The following is a 23945-nucleotide window of genomic DNA, read 5'->3' as shown; positions in this document are numbered from 1 at the left end:
TTGGGGGGAGCTCATTACCTATTCAAGTAGACGCTAGGGGACCATCATTTTGTTAGAGAAGGGTTTTTCGCATTATGTGGGAGGTAGAATTGATGAATCCTAAAATGTCTTTCAACTCCTTAGATCTATGATCTTCCAAATCAAACAGGCACTTCAAAATTTCCCTGTTCTTTGCCACAGAATACCGTCCCCTTGCATCTCTCTGTCTCTCTTTTGCTCTCTCTGTCCCTCTCTGTCTCTATCTCTCCCTCTCCTTCCCTTCCTCCTTTCTGCCCTTCTCTTATTCAGACTGCCATCCTATTACTAAATCTTAATCTGTAACATCTCTTGGCTTTTACCCTTTCATTCAGTTTCGTGCTTCACATGCACCCTCTTGATCTCCTTCCAGCTCTTCTTTCTTCACTTTCTCAAACTCACACACTCCTTCCCTCCCTCTCTCTCTCCTTCCTTCGTGTACTACTCCTTCCTCTCCTTCCTTCTTTGCTCCCCCTGCTTCATTTTCCATCTTCTCATCCCCCGACGGTCTCCCCCTCCTTCCCGCTCTCTGTCTTACCCTAGTTTGGAAATGCAGCAGACCTCTGAACCTGCCACCATTGGATGCCAGGGGCTGTCACTCTGCGGCAGGAAGAGCTCCTATTGGTCGGGCTGGAGGCTGGTAAGGAGCTGACTATAAAAGGTGGAGCCGGCGGAGGCTCGCGAAGCGGCTCCGACAGGACAGGGTCTGAAGGGGACTCACGGCAGGGAGCTGAGAGCCCGGAGCTTAGGTACGGGCACTGGAGCAGCGGCTCTCCGCACTAACTCTCCTCGCCTCGTCAGCGGGGACCCTGCCTCAGAGCCCGGCAACTCGCGGCCGTCGCCCGTGCAGCCTGAGTGCCCCTTGTCTCCCCTGCACGTGTCGCGCCCCGCGCGCCCCGTCTGGCCGCCGCGATGAGCGAGGTGAGAGGCGCTGCCCGGCCCCGCCGCTGCGGACTAGGGCTGCGGCGCGGGGAGGCCGCGGCTTGGGGTCCCAGGGCTGCGAGGGAGGGTGCTGCAGCCCAGAGCCGCTGGGAATCCTCCCGGGACGCCCCCTGCCTCTCAGGGAAAGCTCCCACCTTGGAGTGCTGGGGAGCGATGGGAAGAGGGGAAGCTTTAAGTTCCCTGACTGTCGGTGGAGATTTGGGGGCACTGGAATCGATTGTAGAATGGAGGGCTGAGATCTCAGGTGGTAAGTTTTATCCTCAGGATATTGCCCTCTGCATAGGTCTTACTGCTCCGAGTTTACTCGGGCTTCCCTTCACTCCCCAGACTTCTGAGAAAAACATTAGCTTCTGTCTTCCCTCTCCTAAGGGCTGTATTGCTTTTACACTCCTTATGTAGCATTCAACAGAGAACTCCAGCCCTCGCCCCCTGGGGTGGCCACTTCGCCCCTTTTAGGAAGGTGGTATCCTACCCTCCACTCATTCAATCAAGAACCAACCGTTGGAGGGACCATTCTGATATTCAGAAGCCTTGTAGTGGGGGCCTGTCTGGCTCCTGGGGAGATGTCCCCTTCAAGAGTAGACCTCCTTCTGCAGTGCTTGTTACACCCTGAGTCTCCACAGGGTCCGTGGTCATCCGAGCCAGACCCAGTCCATTAACTGTGATTTCCTCTATTCAAAGAACACTGTCCATCCGTGGGGGTCAAAGCAGAGACTGGGAAAGACCTCTCCCATTGTTTGACTGTATTTGTAGGCGTCCAGAGACAAGGATCTTCCTTTCTAAGTGAAGTCAGTATGGGCAGTGACATCACAGGCTTGCTCTCTGCAACCCCTTTCCTAGTACCCAGGGTCTTGTGTTAAATCCAACATCTCCGCTGTATGCCAGATCCCAGCTCTACTGCTTACTAGCTATGTGGCCTTAGGCAAGTTTACTAAACCTTTCTCTGCTTCAGTGTTTTATCTGCAAAATGGGGGTAATACTGGTCGTTCTAACGATTAAATGAGATAATATATGCCAAGTACTGAGAACAGTACCTGGCAGAGAGTAGGCACTCATTGTATGTTAGATATTGTTATTATCTCCCTCTCTCTTTTAAAATTAAAAAAAATTTTTTATTTTAGAGTATTTCGGAAAACTAGCATGAGAAGTGTCAAGGATACAAGGTTAGTGAAGGGGTAGGACCCCGTAGCCGAGGTCTCAGTTTAGATCTTCATCTTTGGTAGGAGCTCTGCTGGCTCCTACCAAAAGCTCTCGCCCAGGGAGCCAATTAGCGCCAACTTCTATGTTTTGGTTGCCATGTCCACTAAGTTTATCCTGGAAAATTCAGCTACTCTGGGGGCTGCAGATGAACTAAAGTGGTTTCCTGTCCCTCAGATAGTTGTGACTGTGACCACAGCAGCCTTTCAGAAAGAAAGAAAAGGAAAAAAAGATTCAGTCTTCTTTCCTTTTGCTTCTTTCAGCCCTAATATGAGAAGAGAGGTTTTCTTTGCCCTCTTTTCACTGAGGTCTAGAGTTCAACGCCCCCCTAGTGTTTTTAAATCTGAAAGTTGCAATTCAAGCCATCCCCTGGAGGTTTGTGATCTGAAGTCTATGCCAACATGAAGATGTGTGGTTAGCCTGTGCTTTTTAGGGGAAGTGCACAGCCTCTCTGTAGGATACACTACAGGGGCTGGGATTTAGGGTGATATTTGGCGGAGTGACAAAGCTGTCACAAAGCAGTGTCAAGAAAAATAATTTGGTGTTTGAGGGGAAAGTCAAGTCTTGACTTAGCAGCTGTACTTGACTAGCCTCAATCAGGAACTTATTAGAATGATGAGAGTGGGATCCTTGGATGGGAAGTAACTGACAGTGTCTGCAGGGCTGCCTGGCCTACCAGGCTGTCAGAGTGAACTTGTCCTAACTAGCAATTTAGCCGTCGAAGCTCCCTCCTAATACAGAGCTGAGCCTGGCTTCAGGGATGAGTATTTATAAAATCCAGAAGCAGCCACCTGGGCTTACACAGAGATCAGCTGTCTCTGAACCAGATCCCCAAAGGGCCTCTGCTTCCCTAGAGGCCAAGACCCAGCCTGTTTTCTTCCTCTTGCAAAAGCTATGAAGAAAAGTGGAAGTGTTGCCCAGAGCTCTGAAGCTCTAGGGAGACTCCAAACTTATTTCTCTCAGCCCAGGCCCAGGGGTCTCCTCTTTCAGGCTGGAGCTCTAGCCCAGGAAAGCCCTGTGCACTCTGAATCTTATGTAAGCTTCAACTCCCCCACCTGCTTATTGTCTTGCTTCAGTGAAACTGCATGAAATGAGAGAATTTGGGATCCCTTTAAGAGATTCCCATTTCAAATGAAGAACAAAAACTGGGGAGGGGGTCTCCAGACCTAGAGGAAAAGTGTAGGGTCCTGGTGACGCTGCTGGGAAGGGTTTCTGGTTATACTTTCCCTTCCTGGCTCTTTGCTGTCACTCAGTACTGCAGCAGAGCATTTCCCTGTGAGTGTGTGTGTTCGTGTGCAGAGGAGCTGCAGGGGCTCATCTCCAGCTTGTCTGCATTCACAGCTGCAGGCAGGACTTGATTGCTGTGAATCACAGTCTATCTCTTATAGTTTAATAACTTTTTGCTAGTTTCGGTGAAGAATGGGGATAGGAGATGCATTCAGTCCATGAGAGCTCTTTCCTGTAATCCCTTGTCCTGTGGTGTAGCTGGCGGCTTAAAGCACACTTGCAAGTTCTTCTGTGATCCTGTTGCACTTCTCAACTGTAAAAAGCCCAGCTGGAGGAACCCCTTGGTCTAGCAGTCATTCTGCTGAAATGGGGGTTATGGGTGACTGGTAACTAGTTCCATGGTGTCTGCCGCATATTGTCTGTCCCCAAGCTGGCAGGGGATGGAGCAAGGGACAGATCAATTAGAAACCTCACTAGAACCAGTACTCCCTCCTTTATTATTCTGCTTGCTGTCCTCCTAGGTAATAGGAATGGGATATCACACTTTGGGGATCACATTCTCCTTCCTGTGCATATCTGCCTGAATCTACAACCTCCTCCACAATGGAAGTTTGGTCAGGGTAACATCATTCCGTTATGTCTTCTGTGAACCATTTGTTAGGGAACCTGGTAGGGACTTGGAGGAAATCCAAGTTTCTCTCTTTCTCTCTCATTGGTATTTTATTATGATGATGATTATGTTGGACGTATAAAACAGAAGAGCTTGATATTGGAAAGCCTTCCACCTCTGGAAATATCTGTCTTCTGAAGTAAGAGAAACCAGAATTTGGTTCTAGAACTTGCTCATCCCTTTCTTAGTCAACAATCCAGGTTGTTGGCTTTAGCTGCTTGAGCAGGAGACTCTGGCTGATAAAAGTGGATGACTTTGTCATCCTGTGACCTGGGAATATAGACGAGTCTTCTTCCTAAGCTGCAGCTGTGATCAGTAACACCTTAGAATGTCAAGTCTCTATAGGGACAGGCACCGTTAAGTATTGTGGCTGGAGTCCGAATATGCAAACCTGATGTGTCTTTCATGTCTGTCCGTGGAGAATCTTAACTGATGACAGTGATGGAGATATAGGGCTGCAAAGGCAGAGGAGGAAGTAGGATCAGGTCCATCAAGACAAGTCACTACCTTGTCTTTTCAAGGTAGTGGTTCTATGAATGCTTCCCCCTGTTTTCTTTCTGTTTTTCTGTAGTTCCAAATTGTCTTTCATGAGTCTATGTTATAATGGAAAAAAATAAGCTTAGTTTTGCAAAAGTCCTTCTATCTAGAAGAAATACAGGTATTTTTTTTTTACCAAAAAAATCTCAAATAATATAGCAAAACATTTTAGCGATATAATTTCAGATGTGTCAAGGAACCCTTAAGATCATCTGGTCCAATCTTCTCATTTTACAGATGAGGAAACTGAGGCCCAAACCTTATCTAAGTTTACACAGTATTAGAACCAACACTGGGGCATAGAACTGCTGCCTTCTTATCCCCAAAGAACTTTCCCTAAGACTCTTTTAACATGTGACTCCAGTGATAGAATGGTTTAATTTACATGCAACTTTGAAGGAATATATTACAAATACTTTCTATAGGAGATCTAAGCACTGTGATTTAATTAATCCTGAGCAAGAGGATAGAGAGAGAGGAGAGACCAACGCAGGATGATATGTACCAACGGGGTAAATTTTGGTAGAATACTAGACAGGGTAAGCACTATTCTTCCTTATGCAAGATGCCTAGTCACCTTAAAAGTGGGTGCAGTGCTGCTGGTGGGAATGTAAATTGATACAGCCACTATGGAGAACAGTATGGAGGTTCCTTAAAAAAACTACAAATAGAACTACCACACGACCCCGCAATCCCACTACTGGGCATATACCCTGAGAGAACCATAATTCAAAAAGAGTCATGTACCAAAATGTTCATTGCAGCTCTATTTACAATAGCCAGGACATGGAAGCAACCTAAGTGTCCAACAACAGATGAATGGATAAAGAAGATATGGCAGGATATGGCACATAAATACAATGGAATATTATTCAGCCATAAAAAAATGAAACTGAGTTATTTGTAGTGAAGTGGATGAACCTGGAGTCTGTCATACAGAGTGAAGTAAGTCAGAAGGAGAAAAACAAATACCATATGCTAACACATATATATGGAATCTAAGAAAAAAAAAATGTCATGATGTGACCACCTAGAGGGGTGGGATAGGGAGGGTGGGAGGGAGGGAGACGCAAGAGGGAAGAGATATGGGAACATATGTATATGTATAACTGATTCACTTTGTTGTAAAGCAGAAACTAACACACCACTGTAAAACAGGTATACTCCAATAAAGATGTTAAAAAAAAAAAGTGGGTGCAATGAATGTGCTGAAGTGGAGTAGGTAAGTTAATAGGAGTATAGGAAGGGGGAAGTCTGGAGGTCCTCTTTTCATGCATTCTTAGTTTCTGGTGTCCATCACTGATTTCCATAACTGTAAAGCAACAAGGACCAGAAGGAGAGGTTTTCTTTCAGAAAAGAAAGGAATGAGCAATTCTCTTAACTCTAAAGTATTTGACTTGGAGGATCCAGTGCAGAAAACAGGTATCTAAGTAAAATTGCCGTACCTGATAATCAAACAGGCGCTGAACATTTACTCCTCCTTCATTTGGCCACTTGACTTCCAAAGAGAGTGCAAAGGCTTTGGGAGAAGAAATCTAGAAGAGGGAAAGAAGAACACATTAGTCTGGCAAAGTAAGTGATGAATACTAACTGCATGATTTTCTAAATCCGTACTCCAGACCTACTGCTCAAAGTGACTTGCCCCAGAATTGTTTTACCTGCAAGAGTAAGCCAAGTAAGAAGCAGATGCCAAACCACTTTTTCTAAGAAATCTGCACCCCTGCAGGTGCCTAGACCTTATCACATTCTCCTGATTCCTGATTCGCCTGATTATTGTTTAATTCCAGGCTGAGGCCAGAAGGCAGGCCCACCTAGGTTTCCCAACCCCCCATCCAGGGAAAAGAGGTGCCATTTACCCTTCTGTTGTCCTTGGTGCTGCCTCCCTCCCACACAAAGCCCTCCAGCTGAGTGTTTGCTTTGTAGGCTGTGGTGGGATTAATACGTTTATTTTGGGACAATAACGCCATGGGAGGGATGCACACTGAAGATTACAGTAATAAATGATGCTTTGGCACTACTCTCTCTCCCCCACCCCCTACCCTCAGTATGGGGTGAAGGCACAGTTCCAAGCTGTGTGCAGAGCACCACAAATAACTACTCATTAAATTGTGGCAGCCCGGTGCTGGGGGGAAATGGGCGGGGGCTGTTGACTCACTGCATACCATGAGCTGGCACAGCCAAAGAATTCTGCCTGACTCCAGTGAGGGGTACTGCTATTTCAGGAAACAAGGGTGGGATGGCTGAGGGGGGAAGGACAGACCAGGGGGCTTGGGAGCTCGGACTGCTTAGGTTCTATTCCTGTCTCTAAGGTATTTGGGTGATATTCCATGCATTAGGAAACATTAGGAAAAGAATGTGTGTCTGTAGAACCTGGAGTAAGGATTCCTAGTTCTTTTTCTGTTCTTATCTTGAGGGTGACCTTGAGCAAGTCTTTCTGAAGCTGTTTGAGGACTGCAGCTGGTTGCTGCACTGAAAGAATTGAAACAGTTCCAACAGTGCTCTAAAAACAGCAGTCCAGGGTCTTTCAGGGGCACCAGGGGATCCCAAAGGCCTCTCTAAGGATCTTTAGCAATGAACTTCATTTATCATTGGGGGAGAACATGTCAGCAGGGATAAAAGGGTCCCTGGGGGGCTGAAGCCTCTTTGTCACTACTTGAAAGCAGATGCACTAACTCCTGTCTCCCTTCTCTTTCTGCATCTCTAAAGCAAGCAGGGAGCTTACAAGGCCTAGGATTTATTTCAATACTAAGGCAAGAAAGGGGTCTTTGGGGCTCATATTTAGGATTTTTAGGATTCAGGCCCTTTTTAGTTTTCCCTGCCCTGGACTATAGGACAGGATTCTGAGTCCTTCTGCTTATTCATCTGAGTTAAGTGATTCTAATAGTACTATAATGTATATATGATGTGTTTTCATTTGCCCAGCATCCAAGCTATATCATGCAAAAGCAGAGTATACGTGATCCAGATACAATGAGGTGCTCCTTTGTTCCTGTCTGTTGCTGCTGTTAACAACCTGTGATACCTCTTTAAAGACCCCAGTGGGATGAGGAGTATGGGGAAATCTGGGTAGTTTACCTTTCCCGTGGTTAGTTCTAAATTGCTGCTTGGAACAGAGGGGGTGACACTATCTTGCCTCTTTGCGTGACAATGGTTGCTGTGGCAACACGATTAAAGATGAGAGAGACAAAGAAAGGAAGAAATGCAGCCCAAGAAGGGGGCAGGGCGAGTAGGGCCTAGAGTTATAGGGTACCTATTCCCCAATAGTGACAGCTATAGGGAAAAAGCACCTAAGTCGCTACCACTTTGACTATTTTAGGTGCTTTGCCAGTACTAACAAACTATCCTTCTGAGGCAAGGAATGGATTTACACAGTCACCTTTCTGATACAAAGGATTGATTGAGGAGATATGGTCTGTTTGCTCCTGAGCACTAATCATCTTCTCCCTGTGGTCTACAAAAAAAAAAAAAAAAAAAAGGGTGTGTTTGTGTCTAAGGGTTCTTTGCAATGAAACATGAACATTAATGGAGGTGCTGTATTGGAGGTCCCCTCTGGTACACCTCTGACCTGGGAGTAGTTCCAGGAGGCTCCAGGGTTACAGACATGGGAGCTGCTATACAGAATACAATTTCTGCCCAAGCAGACTATTGTTGGGCCCTTTACCAAAGGTTTAGAGCTATTGTCAGCACTTCTGGGGACAGACATTGGGAATACAGGGAGATTGTGATTTCCAGGGTTGGTTTAGAGTAAAAAGAGAACAGTTATGAAACTCCTTTGGTAGCAGAATAAGCCTCAAGGGCCCTTAGAGCCATCCCAGGTATTCCCTTCCTCCTTCAGTCCCACTTAGTGAAGATATACTCTGTGGCAGCTCTACTCTTTGATTCCAGGCCTTGAGCCAGGCAACACCCCAGTAACTTGACCTATTCTTATATTCAATCCAGAGTTACATTACTTCAAAATAATAACTATTTATTTTGATATATGCTAGGTATTTTGCATACATTTTTTTCTAGTTCTTTTCACCTTTTAGGATAGATATGTTTTCTCTTCTGCAGATGAGATGTCTGAGCACAGCAAGGCTAACTGATTTACCCAATGTCACACAGCTAGGAATGGGAGAGCTGGGATAGTCAATGCAGATCCAGGATATGAACTCGGATCTGTCTAACTCTGCCTAATATGACATATTGCTTCCACCAGGAATTTGAAGCTTGAGAAAATTTTAATTCACATAAACAAATATCTACTGAGTACCTACTATGTGCAAGACATAGGTTGCAGTTACTACAAGTGATACACAAATAAATGGACCGTGCTTTCAAGGAAATGCACTCTGGTGGGGTGGTGAACTTGGGGAAGGGGAGGTAAGACAAATACACAATAACTATAATACAGATAACATGAAATACACTCCTAGAGAAGTTCTTCCCCTTCATCCTCAGCTGTTTTCCCCCTTCATCCTCAGCTGTTTTTCAGGCACATCTACTGAAGTGAGGAAAAGCAATGACCTGGCTTCACAATCTCTGAACCAGCTACAGAATGAGGCCCTCAGCTATCTGAAAACAAATTAGACTTCAGAAATCGTGGTGAGGTGGCAAATAAAGCAGAGTAGGAGCTCCCTTCATTTGTTCAACATATACTGAGTGTATGTCGTGCTAGACCCTGGGACTACAGGAGTAAGATAGACACTGCCCCTACCCTCATAGCGAGTTCCTCATAGGCACTCGCACAGAAATGGAGGAGACAGACATTAAATATCTAATCAATAAATTATTATTTAATTACATTAGTAACAAGTACTACTAAGGAGAAATACCAGGTGCTGTGAAAACTTATGAGGGTCCTAGCCTAGTCTAGGGAGCTAAGAAGGGCTTCCTGGAAGAAGGAGCCCTTAAGGAGAGCTCTGAAGGATAAATAGGAATTAACTAGGTAAAAGGGGAGCAGGGGTAAGGGAACCATGTGCCAAGGTCCTGAGGTGAGAAGGAACAGAGATGAGGTTACTGAGGTAATCAGAGGCGGCATAATGTAAGGCCTTTTAGACTGTGTTAAGAATTTTCTTCTAAAAAAAAAGAATTTTAGGGCTTCCCTGGTGGCGCAGTGGTTGAGAGTCCGCCTGCCGATGCAGGGGACACAGGTTCGTGCCCCGGTCTGGGAAGATCCCCTATGCCGCGGAGCAGCTGGGCCCTTGAGCCACGGCCGCTGAGCCTGCGCGTCTGGAGCCTGTGCTCCGCAACGGGAGAGGCCACAGCAGTGAGAGGCCCGCGTACTGCAAAAAAAAAAAAAAAAAAGAATTTTCTTCTTTTATCCTAAGAGCATCAGTAACCACTTGGGCTATTACCGTGGTCCACATAAGGAACAACTGTGTTAGGATGGTGGAAGTGAATGGATTAAGAGGTATTTGGGAGATAAAGTTAATAGGACTTAATATTGAATTGAATATGCAATGTGAAGGAAAGAGAGGTGTCAAGAACAATTTCTAGGTTTGTGGCTTGTACAACTGGATGAAATGGGGAATACTTGCAGAGGACTAGGTTGGGTAGGTAGGATTATGAATTTAGTTTGAGACACAAAGAGTTTGGAGTTTCCATAGAACATCCAAGTGGAGATGTTTTAAAGCTCAGAGGAGATTTCTGGGATAGAGGTGTGCAGTCTGCCCTCTGCATCCACAGGTTCCACCAACAGCAGACTGAATTTCTGAATCTGAGGATGCAGAACCCATGGGTACTGGAGGGCAGACTGTCCTGTGCCATTTTATGTAAGGGACTTGAGCATCTGTGGATTTTGGTATCCCTGGGGATCCTAAAACCAATCCCTCTTGGATACCAAGGGAAAGCTCTACATTTGAGCCGTCAATGGCATTCTGTGCTGTTCAATATGGTAGCCACTAACCACATGTAGCTATTTAGCTTATTAGTTATTAATAAATTATTAACTTATTAAATAATTTATAAATTTTATTCCTCAGTTGCACTAGCCACATTTCAAAATGCTCAATAGCCCCATGTGCCTAGGGGATGCCATATATTGGACAGCACAGATACAAAACATTTCCATCATTGCAAAAAGTTCTTTTGCAGGGGTCTGCAAACTTTTTATGTAATGGGCCGGGTAGCAAGTATTTTTGGCTTTGTGGGCCCTGTGGCGTCTGTTGCGGTTACTCAACTCTGCTATCGTGGTGCAAAAGCAGCCACAGACAATATGCAAACAATGGGCATGGCTGTGTTCCAGTAAAACTTAATTTAGGAAAACAGGCCGTAGACCAGATTTGGCAGTGAGCAGCAGATTGCTGACCACTGTTCTATTGGATGGTGCTGTATAAATGATAACTGAAGTCATAGGTGCAGATAAGATCATCTAGGAAAAGAGAGCAGAAGGAAGCCTAGCCCTAAACCTCGAGAGCCCTCAATACTTAAATGTTGACAGAAGTGTCCAGAAAGATAGGAGAAAAACCAGGAAAAACTGTGATGTCCCAGGAGCCAAGGAAAGAATATGTGTCAAGAAAGGTGAAATGATTAAGAGTACTGAACACTTCAAAGGTCAAGCCAAGTGGAGCTGAAACTTTTGCATTTGATTTCTTATCATAGAGCCCATTGGTTTTCTAAAGAGGCATTTCAGTGGAGTAGGAGTAGAAGCTAGGTTGAAGTGGGTTGGAGAGTGTGTGGGAGGTGAGGAAATGGAGACAGTAAGTGTTCTGAGAAGTCCAGCTATGAAAAGAAAAGAAACGTGAGAGACCCGGGCCCCCACCACTTCCACAGTCACCTTTCTACTCTACCTTTCTAACTGCTCCTTCTCAGTCTTTGTTAGCTTCTTGACTTCTCTTAACCTTTTTCCCCTTAAAAAAATAACTTATTATTTAATAACTTATTGCATTACTTGTATAACTTAATAAGTTAATAAGGTATAGCTTACATGAAGTAAAATGTACTTTTATCCGGATATAGTTCTGTGAATTTTGACAAACATATACATCACGTAACTGCCACCACAATCTAGATATACAGCAGTTCCATCATCCCCAAATTCCCCCATTTTCCTTTATAGTCACCCCTCCCATGACCTCAGCCCTTAGCAGCCACTGATCTCTCTGCCGTACCTATAGTTTTGACTTTACAAGAAATGTCATATAATTGGAATCATACAGTATACGTGTATCCTTTCGGGTCTGGCTTCTTTCACTTAGCATAATGCCTTTGAAGTTCATCCATGTCGTTGTATGTATCAGTAGTTCATTCCTTCTTTAATTGTTGAGTAGTATTACATTTTATGGATGTATTACAATTTGTTTACGCATTCCTCGGTTCAGGGACATTTGGTTCTTTCCAGTTTTTGGTGATTGCAGGTAAAGCCGTTATAAACATTCACTTGCAAGTTTATGTGTAATTTCACTTGAGTAAATACCTAGGAGTAGGATTGCTGGGTTGTATGAAAAATGTACACTTAAGAAACTTCCACACTAGCTGTTCCATCTTACATTCCCACCAGCAATGTCTGAGAGCTCCAGATACTCTGTATCTTTGCCAGCACATCGTATAGTCATTAAAAAAAACCCAACAAAAACATGTGTGTGCGTATGCATGCATGCGCGCATGCACACGCACACACACACACACACACAGCCCCCCCCAAACAACAACAACAAAAAACATTCTAATAGCTGTATAATGATATCTAATTGTGATTTTAATTCAAATTTCCCAAATGACTAATGATATATATATTTTCATGTGCTTATTTGCCATCCATGTATCTTCTTTGGTGAAGTGTCCAAATATCTTGCTCCTTTTTATAAACTGTATTCATACTATTGAGATTTGAGTGTTCTTTATATATACAGCAGACTTGTATATATACTGGATACAAGTCCTTTATCAGATTTGTGATTTGCAAATATTTTCTTCCAGTCTGTAGTTTGTCTCTTCATTCTCTTAGGAGTGTCTTTCAAAGAGCAGTTTTTAATTTTGATGAATTCCAATTTATAATTTTTTTCTTTTATGGATTGTGCTTTTGGTGTATCTAAGAAATCTTTGCCTACCCCAAGGCTGCAAAGATATTTTTCCCCTGTATTTTCTTCTAGAAGTTTTATAGTTTTAGGTTTTATATCCATTTCAAGTTAATTTTTGTATAAGGTGCAAGATAAAGATTGAGGGTTTTTTGCATGACTATCCAATTGTTCCAGCACTTTTTTGAAAGGACCACCCTAACATTTTATTTATTTATTTATTTTTATACATCTTTATTGGAGTATAATTGCTTCACAATACTGTGGTTGTACAACAAAGTGAATCAGCCATATGAATACATATATCCTCATACCCCTCCCTCTTGAGCCTCCCTCCCACCCTCCCTATCCCACCCCTCTAGGTTGTCGCAAAGCACTGAGCTGATCTCCCTGTGCTATTCTGCTACTTCCCACTAGCTATCTATTTTACATTTGGTAATGTATATACGTCGATGCTACTCTCACTTTGCCCCAGCTTCCCCCTCCCCTTCCCCCCATGTCCTCAAGTCTATTCTCTATGTCTACGTCTTTATTCCTGCCCTGCCACTAGGTTCATCAGTACCATTTTCTTTTTAGATTCCATAATATATGCGTTAATATACGGTACTTGTTTTTGTCTTTCTGACTTACTTCAGTCTGTATGACAGACTCTAGGTCCATCCACCTCACTACAAATAACTCAATTTCATTTCTCTTTATGGCCGAGTAATATTCCATTATATGTATGTGCCACATCTTTATCCATTCATCTGTCATTGGACATTTAGGTTGCTTCCATGTCCTGGCTATTGTAAATAGTGCTGCAATGAACATTGTGGTACATGTCTCTTTTTGAATTATTATGGTTTTCTCAGGGTACATGCCCAGTAGTGAGATTGCTGGGTCGTATGATAGTTCTATTTTTAGTTTTTAAGGAACCTCCATACTGTTCTCCATAGTGATTGTATCAATGTATATTCCCACCAGTAGTGCAGGAGGGTTCCCTTTTCACCACACCCTTTCCAGCATTTACTGTTTGTAGATTTTTTGATAATGGCCATTCTGACAGGTGTGAGGTGATACCTCATTGTAGTTTTGATTTCCATTTCTCTAATAATTAGTGATGTTGAGCATCTTTTCATGTGCCTCTTGGCCATCTGTATGTCTAGTTTGGTGAAATGTCTATTTAGGTCTTCTGTCCATTTTTTAAATGGGCTGTTTGTTTTTTTGATATTGAGCTCCATGGGCTGTTTGTATATTTTGGAGATTAATCCTTTGTCCATTGTTTCATTTGCAAATATTTTCTTCCATTCTGAGGGTTGTCTTTTTGTCTTATTTATGGTTTCCTTTGCTGTGCAAAAGATTTTAAGTTTAATTAGATCCCATTTGTTTTTTCCTGGTCTATCTCTGGGCTTTCTATCCTGTACCATTAATCTATATTTCTGTTTTTGTGCCAGTACAATACTGTCTGGATTACCGTAGCTTTGTAGTATAGTTTGAAGTTGTGGAGCCTGATTCCTCCAGCTCCGTTTTTCTTTCTCGATTGCTTTGACTATGCGGGGTTTTTTGTGTTTCCATACGAATTGTAAAATTTTTTGTTCTAATTCTGTGAAGAATGCCATTGATAGTTTGATAGGGATTGCATTGAATCTGTAGATTGCTTTGGGTAGTATAGTCATTTTCACAATATTGATTCTTCCAGTTCAAGAACATGGTATATTTCTCCATCTGTTCACCCTAAACTTTATTTTTTATTTTTTATTTTTTATTTTTTATTTTTTTTGCGGTACGCGGGCCTCTCACTGCTGTGGCCTCTCCCGTTGCGGAGCACAGGCTCCGGACGCGCAGGCTCACTGGCCATGACTCATGGGTCCAGCCGCTCTGCGTCATGTGGGATCTTCCCGGACCGGGGCACGAACCCATGTGCCCTGCATCGGCAGGCGGACTCTCAACCACTGCGCCACCAGGGAAGCCCCACCCTAAACTTTTAATATAGGGTTCCTCAAGGCTTGGTCCTAGACCCGCTTCTTTTCACTCTAGTTGTGGTTGAAGAAGGAATTCAGATTGAGGAAGGCTTTTTTTGGTTTTTTTTTTTTCGGTTTTAAAGAAAGGAAGAGGTTTTATTTATAAGCAAGTCAAGAGAATTGATTATGAAGATTCCTGAGGAGGAGAAAAGGGGAATGGGATCTAAAGCTCAAATGGAAGGACAAGACATCATCTGAATGCTGATAAATGCCCTGGAAGGAGGTATGGGGTCAGGAAAGGGAGGATATGTTGTGTCATATCCCTCTCTGCAGTCTCTCAAAGTCTGAGGACAAAAGACCCCTAAGCCAGCAGACCTCTCCTTTTCCTCCTTCCACACTGGAAGGGAGAGTCTACAACTTTGAACTGCAGAGGAAACAAAAGTATACTCATGGGGAATTGGCAGCTACTGCCAAGATGATGGAATGGAACATTGGAGCACATCAGGCCCAGAGGTGAGGAGAAAAAGAATACAGGAAGGTAGGCAGGGAAAGAAACTAGGGCCCTCTAGGGAAAGGCAAGAGTTGATGGACCTCATAGTTGCTAATTACATGTTGAGAAGTAAGAAACATTTAGTCCTGTGTAGGCAGTGAGGCTGAACTGAACCAAGCTTCAACTCACTAGAAACTTGGAATAACAGGCTTAAATGTAAGCAAGAGAGTCATTTGAAATGGAAACCAATAGGATGATCCTGCACATGGAATTCTCAGAATCTGAAAGGCTAGCATCTGGCCCTGAGAGTGAAAAACACACACACAGGCTATGGCTAACCCCCAGGGGTCAGCCCGGTATGTGTCAGGAGGCCCACTGGGCAAACATCAAGATGAAAGCCAGAATCAGCATGGCTAGCTCAACTAGTAGAGCAGGAATCTGAGTCAGTAAGCAAGGTCTGGGATCAGGTTCTCAAATTACAAGTAAGCTTTCCCCATATTGGGAGGACAGGACCCTCTAGAGTGTATATCAGTAAAGTGTTGGGGACTATGGATTGAGAGACTGGTCCTTGAATACAGCTGCCTAACTGTGGGAATGGAAGGAAATCATGATCTCTAGGACTTTCCTTCTTACCTAGGGATTGCTCTGCTGTGTGGGAGAACTTGTCTATTTAAATCAGTTTCACACTGGACATCCTTCTCATGTGGTATGTATGTACCACATGCATACACATGATTACGCCTTTGGCTGGAGACTGGGATACAGCATAGCATAATGTTCAAGAGGGTGGACTCTGGAGTCAGACCACCTTGGTTCAAATCCTGGCTTTGCTACTTCTTAGCTATATGACCTTAGGCAAGTTAATTAACCTCTTCTGGCCCTTAGTTTTCTTATCTGTAAAGTGAGACTAGTAACAATACCTATCTTATAGGGCTGTTGTAAGAATTCAACGTGTTAAAGTACTTAGAAAAGTGTCTGGCACAAAGTAAGTATTATATCAATATATATGATTATTAATAAGATGAGGCGGGGCGGCATTCTAAAGTCCTTGATTTCTTCCAGTTCCCCTAGATGGGTCCCCTAAGGAAAAGGAAGGATTTGCTAAACCATTTCACTGCTGTTATTTCTGTTCAGAAGAGCTCAGTATTGAAAGAAGTAGAAGAGCACCTGAGAGTTTCCAGTAATGAGAGAAATTAGAATGAGAGGCTAGAATGACAGGCTGAGAGAGAGCGGCTGAGAAACGCTCATCTGTCACAGCTCTTGTGGGTGAGCACTGATCCTCTGGAGTTGTGAGTTTTTGTAAGAGACACTCTTACAGCACATGTGGTTTCTGGTTCATCCAGAGTGGACCTCTGTGCCTCCTTGGTTTACCAGAAATATGGTTAATCTGATGGCTGTCAGATGGATGCACCAGAGGACCTTGATTCATCTAAAATTGCTGAGTTTCTGGAAGATACACAGGAGGCTTGGGGCAGAGACCAGGGACCAGTAAAGGGCTGAGCATGACGTAGAGGGTGGGAGCTAACAACCTGTGATCTAACTGCCCCCACCTCCCACCTCAGCAAATCACTAACCACTAAATCCAGAAATCCATAGTGCTCAGAGTAGCTATTTGAGAACTGGCTGGAGAGGGTACAGGGAGGAGGGGCAGGTTGAAGCCCCAGCGTATTACTTTTTAGCAGAAGGTGTGAGAGAGATTTCAAGGGGCACTGTGGGTAATAGTGGTTTTCTTCTCCTTTACAGAACCCTTTTCTAGTCTCCGTAGTGACCTCTCATAAAGTTAAGCCAAATGGAGCTGAGAACCCTCGGGTGACTAGACAGCAGCTGAGCCATGGCTCCATTCCAGGGTCAATAATCTCAGGAGAGACTCAGGAAGGTGACAGCTGGCAGGGCAGAGGGAAAGGGGTGGCGGGTGTGGTTCAGCCCTGACAAATATTCCAGCTTCAAGAATTCTCAAAGTTAGCTGATATGAGAAGGAAGGCAGAGGAAGGGACAGCTACTCGAGGGGAGATGTTTAGAACTGGGGTCCAGAGTTTCCTCCAAAGGAGAGGAATGAAAGAAAAGAATTGGTGGATTAAGGGAACAGGCTTAGAGAGAGAGAGAGGGATAATGGTTAAAGCAAGGATCAGATTCAGGGATTTGCTGGCAATAAAAAAGTAGGATTTGAAGTCAGAGATCATGGGACTATAGAACTTGCCTCTTGACCTGCGACCCTCTTGTCTGGACTATTGACTGTTATCCTATTACTAAACACCCCATCTATCTCATGCTTTTGCAGTGTGGATAGACCTCTTGTGATGACAGCGTGCCAGTGTGGAAAGCATCACCTAGCTAACTACTGGGTCATTACATTGATCATGTGCCAAAAAAAAAAAAATTGACTGCAGGAAGATCATGGGAAAAGAAAGAGTAATGAGTGGCCAGTCTCCCAAGAGTCTCAGGAACAACCCTTCCTCTCATGGAAACTTTTTTTTTTTTTTTTGGTGAAAGGGGGACTAGCAGGAATTCCATAGGGTTTGGGGAACACCCTTGTGCATGTTCTTTCAGATTTTTAAATAAAAATGTACATATACATAGATAAGCAATCAATATATTTTACAAAAATTGGACCATATCAACTTTTCTTTTAAAATTTAATTATTTTTGGCTGTGCTGGGTCTTTGTTGCTGTGCATGGGCTTTCTCTAGTTGTGGTGAGCGGGAGCTACTCTTCATTGCGGTGTGCAGGCTTCTCATTGCGGTGGCTTTTCTTGTTGTGGAGCACGGGCTCTAAGGCTTGCGGGCTTCAGTAGTTGTGGCTTGCAGACTCTAGAGCATAGGCTGAGTAGTTGTGGCGCACAGGCTTAGTTGCTCCTAACCACTGCGCCACCAGGGAAGTCCCTGGACCATATCAACTTTTAAAAACATTAGAGCAGGGCTTCCCTGGCTCCGTGGCATGTGGGATCTTCCCGGACCAGGGATCAAACCCATGTCCCCTGTATTGGTGGGCATATTCCTAACCACTGCGCCACCAGGGAAGTCCCTGGACCATATCAACTTTTAAAAACATTAGAGCAGGGCTTCCCTGGTGGCACAGTGGTTAAGAATCTGCCTGCCAATGCAAGGGACACAGGTTCGAGCCCTGGCCCGGGAAGATCCCACATGCTGTGGAGCAGCTAAGCCTGTGCGCCACAACTACTGAGCCTGTGCTCTAGAACCCGCAAGCCACAACTACTGAGTCCACGTGCCACAGCTACTGAAGCCTGTGCGCCTAGAGCCCATGCTCCGCAACAAGAGAAGCCACGACAATGAGAAGCCCACACATCGCAACAAAGAGTAGCCCCCGCTCACCTCAACTAGAGAAAGCCCATGCACAGCAACGAAGACCCAACATGCCAAAAAAAAAAAAAATAAATTTATAAACAAACAAACAAACAAACAAAAATTAGAGCAGAAATTAACAGAACATTGTAAATCAACTATACTACAATAAAATTTTTAAAAATAATAAAAAAATTAGATAGTTATTTTATAACTGTCTGCTCTCTCCAGTACTTTGCAAGATGCTAGGAATACACAAATAAATCATAAGACTTGAAAAGGCGGTATAAATGTGACCAATATATCCTTTGAAAATCACACATGATCAATAAAGCCATCTTTGTTTGGCCCCAAATTTTAACATCCAAAAAGATGGGATTGTTCATCTACCTAACAATTTTTAAATTTGTAATTTATTTTAAAAGACACTTCCCTATCAAATATAGCACTGCATCAGCGTTTTTAATCTTTATTTATTTATTTTTGGCTGTGTTGGGTCTTTCGTTGCTGCACATGGGCTTTCTCTAGTTGCGGCGAGCAGGGGCTACCCTTCGTTGTGGTGCGCGGTCTTCTCATTGCAGTGGCTTCTCTCATTTCCGAGCACTGGCTGTAGGAGCGCGGGCTTCAACAGTTGTGGCAGATGAGAAAGCCCATGCACAGCAACGAAGACCCAACATGCCAAAAAAAAAAAAAATAAATTTATAAACAAACAAACAAACAAACAAAAATTAGAGCAGAAATTAACAGAACATTGTAAATCAACTATACTACAATAAAATTTTTAAAAATAATAAAAAAATTAGATAGTTATTTTATAACTGTCTGCTCTCTCCAGTACTTTGCAAGATGCTAGGAATACACAAATAAATCATAAGACTTGAAAAGGCGGTATAAATGTGACCAATATATCCTTTGAAAATCACACATGATCAATAAAGCCATCTTTGTTTGGCCCCAAATTTTAACATCCAAAAAGATGGGATTGTTCATCTACCTAACAATTTTTAAATTTGTAATTTATTTTAAAAGACACTTCCCTATCAAATATAGCACTGCATCAGCGTTTTTAATCTTTATTTATTTATTTTTGGCTGTGTTGGGTCTTTCGTTGCTGCACATGGGCTTTCTCTAGTTGCGGCGAGCAGGGGCTACCCTTCGTTGTGGTGCGCGGTCTTCTCATTGCAGTGGCTTCTCTCATTTCCGAGCACGGGCTGTAGGAGCGCGGGCTTCAACAGTTGTGGCAGATGGGCTCAGTAGTTGTGGCTCGTGGACTCTAGAGCACAGGCTCAGTAGTTGTGGCGCAGGGGCTTAGTTGCTCTGCGGCATGTGAGATCTTCCCAGGCCAGGGCTCAAGCCCGTGTCCCCTGCCTTGGCAGGTGGATTCTTAACCACTGTGCCACCAGGGAAGTCCCAGCGTTTTTTATCTTAATTTTTATTTTACTTTAAATTATTATTTTCTTCTTATTCCCCCTAACTTTCTGTTAGAAAAATGTATCAGAGTTGAAAGAGTTGTTCAATGCACATCCATATCTTTTCCAGCTAGATTCAGTAATTGTTAATATATTAGCATATTTGTGTCAGCATGTGACGGTATTCGATCTTGTGGACATAGCACAGTGGCTAAGAGTGTGGAGTTGGTCTGCCTGGGTCCCAGAGCCAGTTCCACTGTTTTCTAGTAGTGTGGCTTGACCTTGGGCAAGATCTTTAACATCTCTAAGCCTGTTTCCTCAACTATAAAATAGGATGACATCTCAGAGATTTCAGAGGATTAAACGGGATAGGGTTTGGCACAAAATAAATGCTAAGGAAGCATTATTTGGATACTTGTCTTATCTCCTCACTCAGCCTGGAAGATAGGGACAATATCTTGACTGGTTTTACTTTATTTTTTTAAAATTTTTGGCTGCATTGGGTCTTCGTTGCTGAGCGTGGGCTTTCTCTAGTTGCGGCGATTAGGGGCTACTCTTTGTTGCGGTGCTCGGGCTTCTCACTGCGGTGGCTTCTCTTGTTGCGGAGCATGGGCTGTAGGCGTGCAGGCTTCAGTAGTTGTGGCGCGTGGGCTCAGCAGTTGTGGTGTGCGGGCTTAGTTGCCCCATGGCATGTGGGATCTTAGTTCCCTGACCAGGGATCAAACCAGCGTCCATAGGCTGAGTAGTTGTGGCGCACAGGCTTAGTTGCTCCTAACCACTGCGCCACCAGGGAAGTCCCTGGACCATATCAACTTTTAAAAACATTAGAGCAGGGCTTCCCTGGTGGCACAGTGGTTAAGAATCTGCCTGCCAATGCAAGGGACACAGGTTCGAGCCCTGGCCCGGGAAGATCCCACATGCTGTGGAGCAGCTAAGCCTGTGCGCCACAACTACTGAGCCTGTGCTCTAGAACCCGCAAGCCACAACTACTGAGTCCACGTGCCACAGCTACTGAAGCCTGTGCGCCTAGAGCCCATGCTCCGCAACAAGAGAAGCCACGACAATGAGAAGCCCACACATCGCAACAAAGAGTAGCCCCCGCTCACCTCAACTAGAGAAAGCCCATGCACAGCAACGAAGACCCAACATGCCAAAAAAAAAAAAAATAAATTTATAAACAAACAAACAAACAAACAAAAATTAGAGCAGAAATTAACAGAACATTGTAAATCAACTATACTACAATAAAATTTTTAAAAATAATAAAAAAATTAGATAGTTATTTTATAACTGTCTGCTCTCTCCAGTACTTTGCAAGATGCTAGGAATACACAAATAAATCATAAGACTTGAAAAGGCGGTATAAATGTGACCAATATATCCTTTGAAAATCACACATGATCAATAAAGCCATCTTTGTTTGGCCCCAAATTTTAACATCCAAAAAGATGGGATTGTTCATCTACCTAACAATTTTTAAATTTGTAATTTATTTTAAAAGACACTTCCCTATCAAATATAGCACTGCATCAGCGTTTTTAATCTTTATTTATTTATTTTTGGCTGTGTTGGGTCTTTCGTTGCTGCACATGGGCTTTCTCTAGTTGCGGCGAGCAGGGGCTACCCTTCGTTGTGGTGCGCGGTCTTCTCATTGCAGTGGCTTCTCTCATTTCCGAGCACTGGCTGTAGGAGCGCGGGCTTCAACAGTTGTGGCAGATGGGCTCAGTAGTTGTGGCTCGTGGACTCTAGAGCACAGGCTCAGTAGTTGTGGCGCAGGGGCTTAGTTGCTCTGCGGCATGTGAGATCTTCCCAGGCCAGGGCTCAAGCCCGTGTCCCCTGCCTTGGCAGGTGGATTCTTAACCACTGTGCCACCAGGGGAGTCCCAGCGTTTTTTATCTTAATTTTTATTTTACTTTAAATTATTATTTTCTTCTTATTCCCCCTAACTTTCTGTTAGAAAAATGTATCAGAGTTGAAAGAGTTGTTCAATGCACATCCATATCTTTTCCAGCTAGATTCAGTAATTGTTAATATATTAGCATATTTGTGTCAGCATGTGACGGTATTCGATCTTGTGGACATAGCACAGTGGCTAAGAGTGTGGAGTTGGTCTGCCTGGGTCCCAGAGCCAGTTCCACTGTTTTCTAGTAGTGTGGCTTGACCTTGGGCAAGATCTTTAACATCTCTAAGCCTGTTTCCTCAACTATAAAATAGGATGACATCTCAGAGATTTCAGAGGATTAAACGGGATAGGGTTTGGCACAAAATAAATGCTAAGGAAGCATTATTTGGATACTTGTCTTATCTCCTCACTCAGCCTGGAAGATAGGGACAATATCTTGACTGGTTTTACTTTATTTTTTTAAAATTTTTGGCTGCATTGGGTCTTCGTTGCTGAGCGTGGGCTTTCTCTAGTTGCGGCGATTAGGGGCTACTCTTTGTTGCGGTGCTCGGGCTTCTCACTGCGGTGGCTTCTCTTGTTGCGGAGCATGGGCTGTAGGCGTGCAGGCTTCAGTAGTTGTGGCGCGTGGGCTCAGCAGTTGTGGTGTGCGGGCTTAGTTGCCCCATGGCATGTGGGATCTTAGTTCCCTGACCAGGGATCAAACCAGCGTCCCCTGCATTGCAAGCCGGATTGTTAACCACTGGACAACCAGGGAAGTCCCTTACCTGCAGAATTTGACACAATTAATCACTCTTGTCTCCTTGAAATAGTTTCTTCATATGGCTTCTAAAGTACTATAATCTCTTGACTTTTCTCCTGGCTTCTTCTCAACTTTTCTTATTGATTTTTCTGCATTTCTACAACCTCTAATCACCGGAATGCGTAGGATTTGACCCTTTTCTCCTCTTTATCTGAACTCACTCCCTTGGTGATCTCACCCAGTCTCATGGCTTAAATGCCAACCACATCTTAATAACTGTCTAATTTATATCTCTAGGCAAGAGCCTTCTCTTTAACTCACCTTGAATATCCAACAGCTTATAAAAACATCTCCTCCTGGTAGACAGTGGACTTGAGGATGGGGGGGCGCGGGGTGGAAGCTGGGACAAAGTGAGAGAGTAGCATTGACATATATACACTACCAAATGTAAAATAGCTAATAGGAAGCAGCTGCATAACACAGGGAGATCAGGTTTTTTGTGACCCCCTAGGGGGGTGGGATAGGGAGGGTGGGCAGGAGACGCAAGAGGGAGGGGATATGGGGATATATGTATACACATAGCTGATTCACTTTGTTATACAGCAGAAACTAACACAACATTGTAAAGCAATTATACTCCAATAAAGATGTTAAAAAAAAAAAGAAAACTCCTCCTGGATAATTAGGTAGGCAATTTCAAACTTGTCCAAAAACAAGCTTCTGATCCTTTCCCTAATACCTGCTCCTCCTGCTGTCTTCATTTCTGGAAATGGCAATTTCATTTTTTTTCATTTCCTCAGCCCAAAAACTTTGGAGCTATCCTTGACTTGTCTCACTATGCCACTTAACCAATAGTCGTAGCTTGAAAATACAGTTGGCCCTCTGTGTCTGAGGGTTCTGCATCTGTGGATTCAACCAACCAAAGACTGAAAATATATATATTTTTAAATTCCAGAAAGTTTCAAAAAGCAAAACTTGAATTTGCTGCAAGCCAGCAACTATTTGCATAGCATTTACATTGTATTGACAACTATTTACATAGCCTTTACATTGTATTAGGCATTATAAGTAATCTAGAGATTTTAAAGTATGTGGGAGGATGTGCATAGGCTATATGCAAATACTTGCCAATATACAAATAAATGCCATTTTATATAAGTACTTGAGCATCTGTGGATTTTGGTATCCTTGGGGGTCCTGGAACCAATCTCCTGCGGAATCTGAGGGACAATTGTATACCTAGAATCAAACCACTTCTCACCACCTCCATTGACACCTTTTTGATCCAAGCAACCATTATCTCCTGTCTAGTTTTCTGCAATAATCACCTAACAGATTTTTCAGCTTCCTCCCTAATGCCCCTTATGTGCAAATTGAAGGTCTCTAATGGCTTCTCATCACCCTCATGGTAAAAGTCAAACTCCTTTCTTTTCTTTTCTTTTTTTTTTTTTTTTTTTTTGCAGTACGCGGGCCTCTCACTGTTGTGGCCTCTCCCATTGCGGGGCACAGGCTCCGGTCGCGCAGGCTCAGCGGCCATGGCTCACGGGCCCAGCCTCTCCGCGGCATGTGGGATCTTC

General features: G+C 43.7%; 1 protein-coding gene across 1 annotated transcript in view; it reads left to right on the top strand.

The window, feature by feature from the left end:
• The first annotated feature begins 714 nt into the window (after window positions 1-714).
• The window catches only part of PCP4L1 (Purkinje cell protein 4 like 1), a 25909-nt gene continuing 2678 nt past the window's right edge, over window positions 715-23945 (top strand). Inside the window, exon 1 of the mRNA XM_007112268.4 lies at window positions 715-936. Within this exon, the coding sequence (XP_007112330.1) occupies window positions 928-936 (9 nt within the window). The 5' untranslated portion in view covers window positions 715-927. The remainder of the gene's footprint in view (window positions 937-23945) is intronic.

This window comes from Physeter macrocephalus, chromosome 4 (assembly GCF_002837175.3).
Source record: "Physeter macrocephalus isolate SW-GA chromosome 4, ASM283717v5, whole genome shotgun sequence".
Classification (NCBI taxonomy): Eukaryota; Metazoa; Chordata; class Mammalia; order Artiodactyla; family Physeteridae; genus Physeter; species Physeter macrocephalus.
This window is presented reverse-complemented; position numbering and strand designations above follow the sequence as displayed.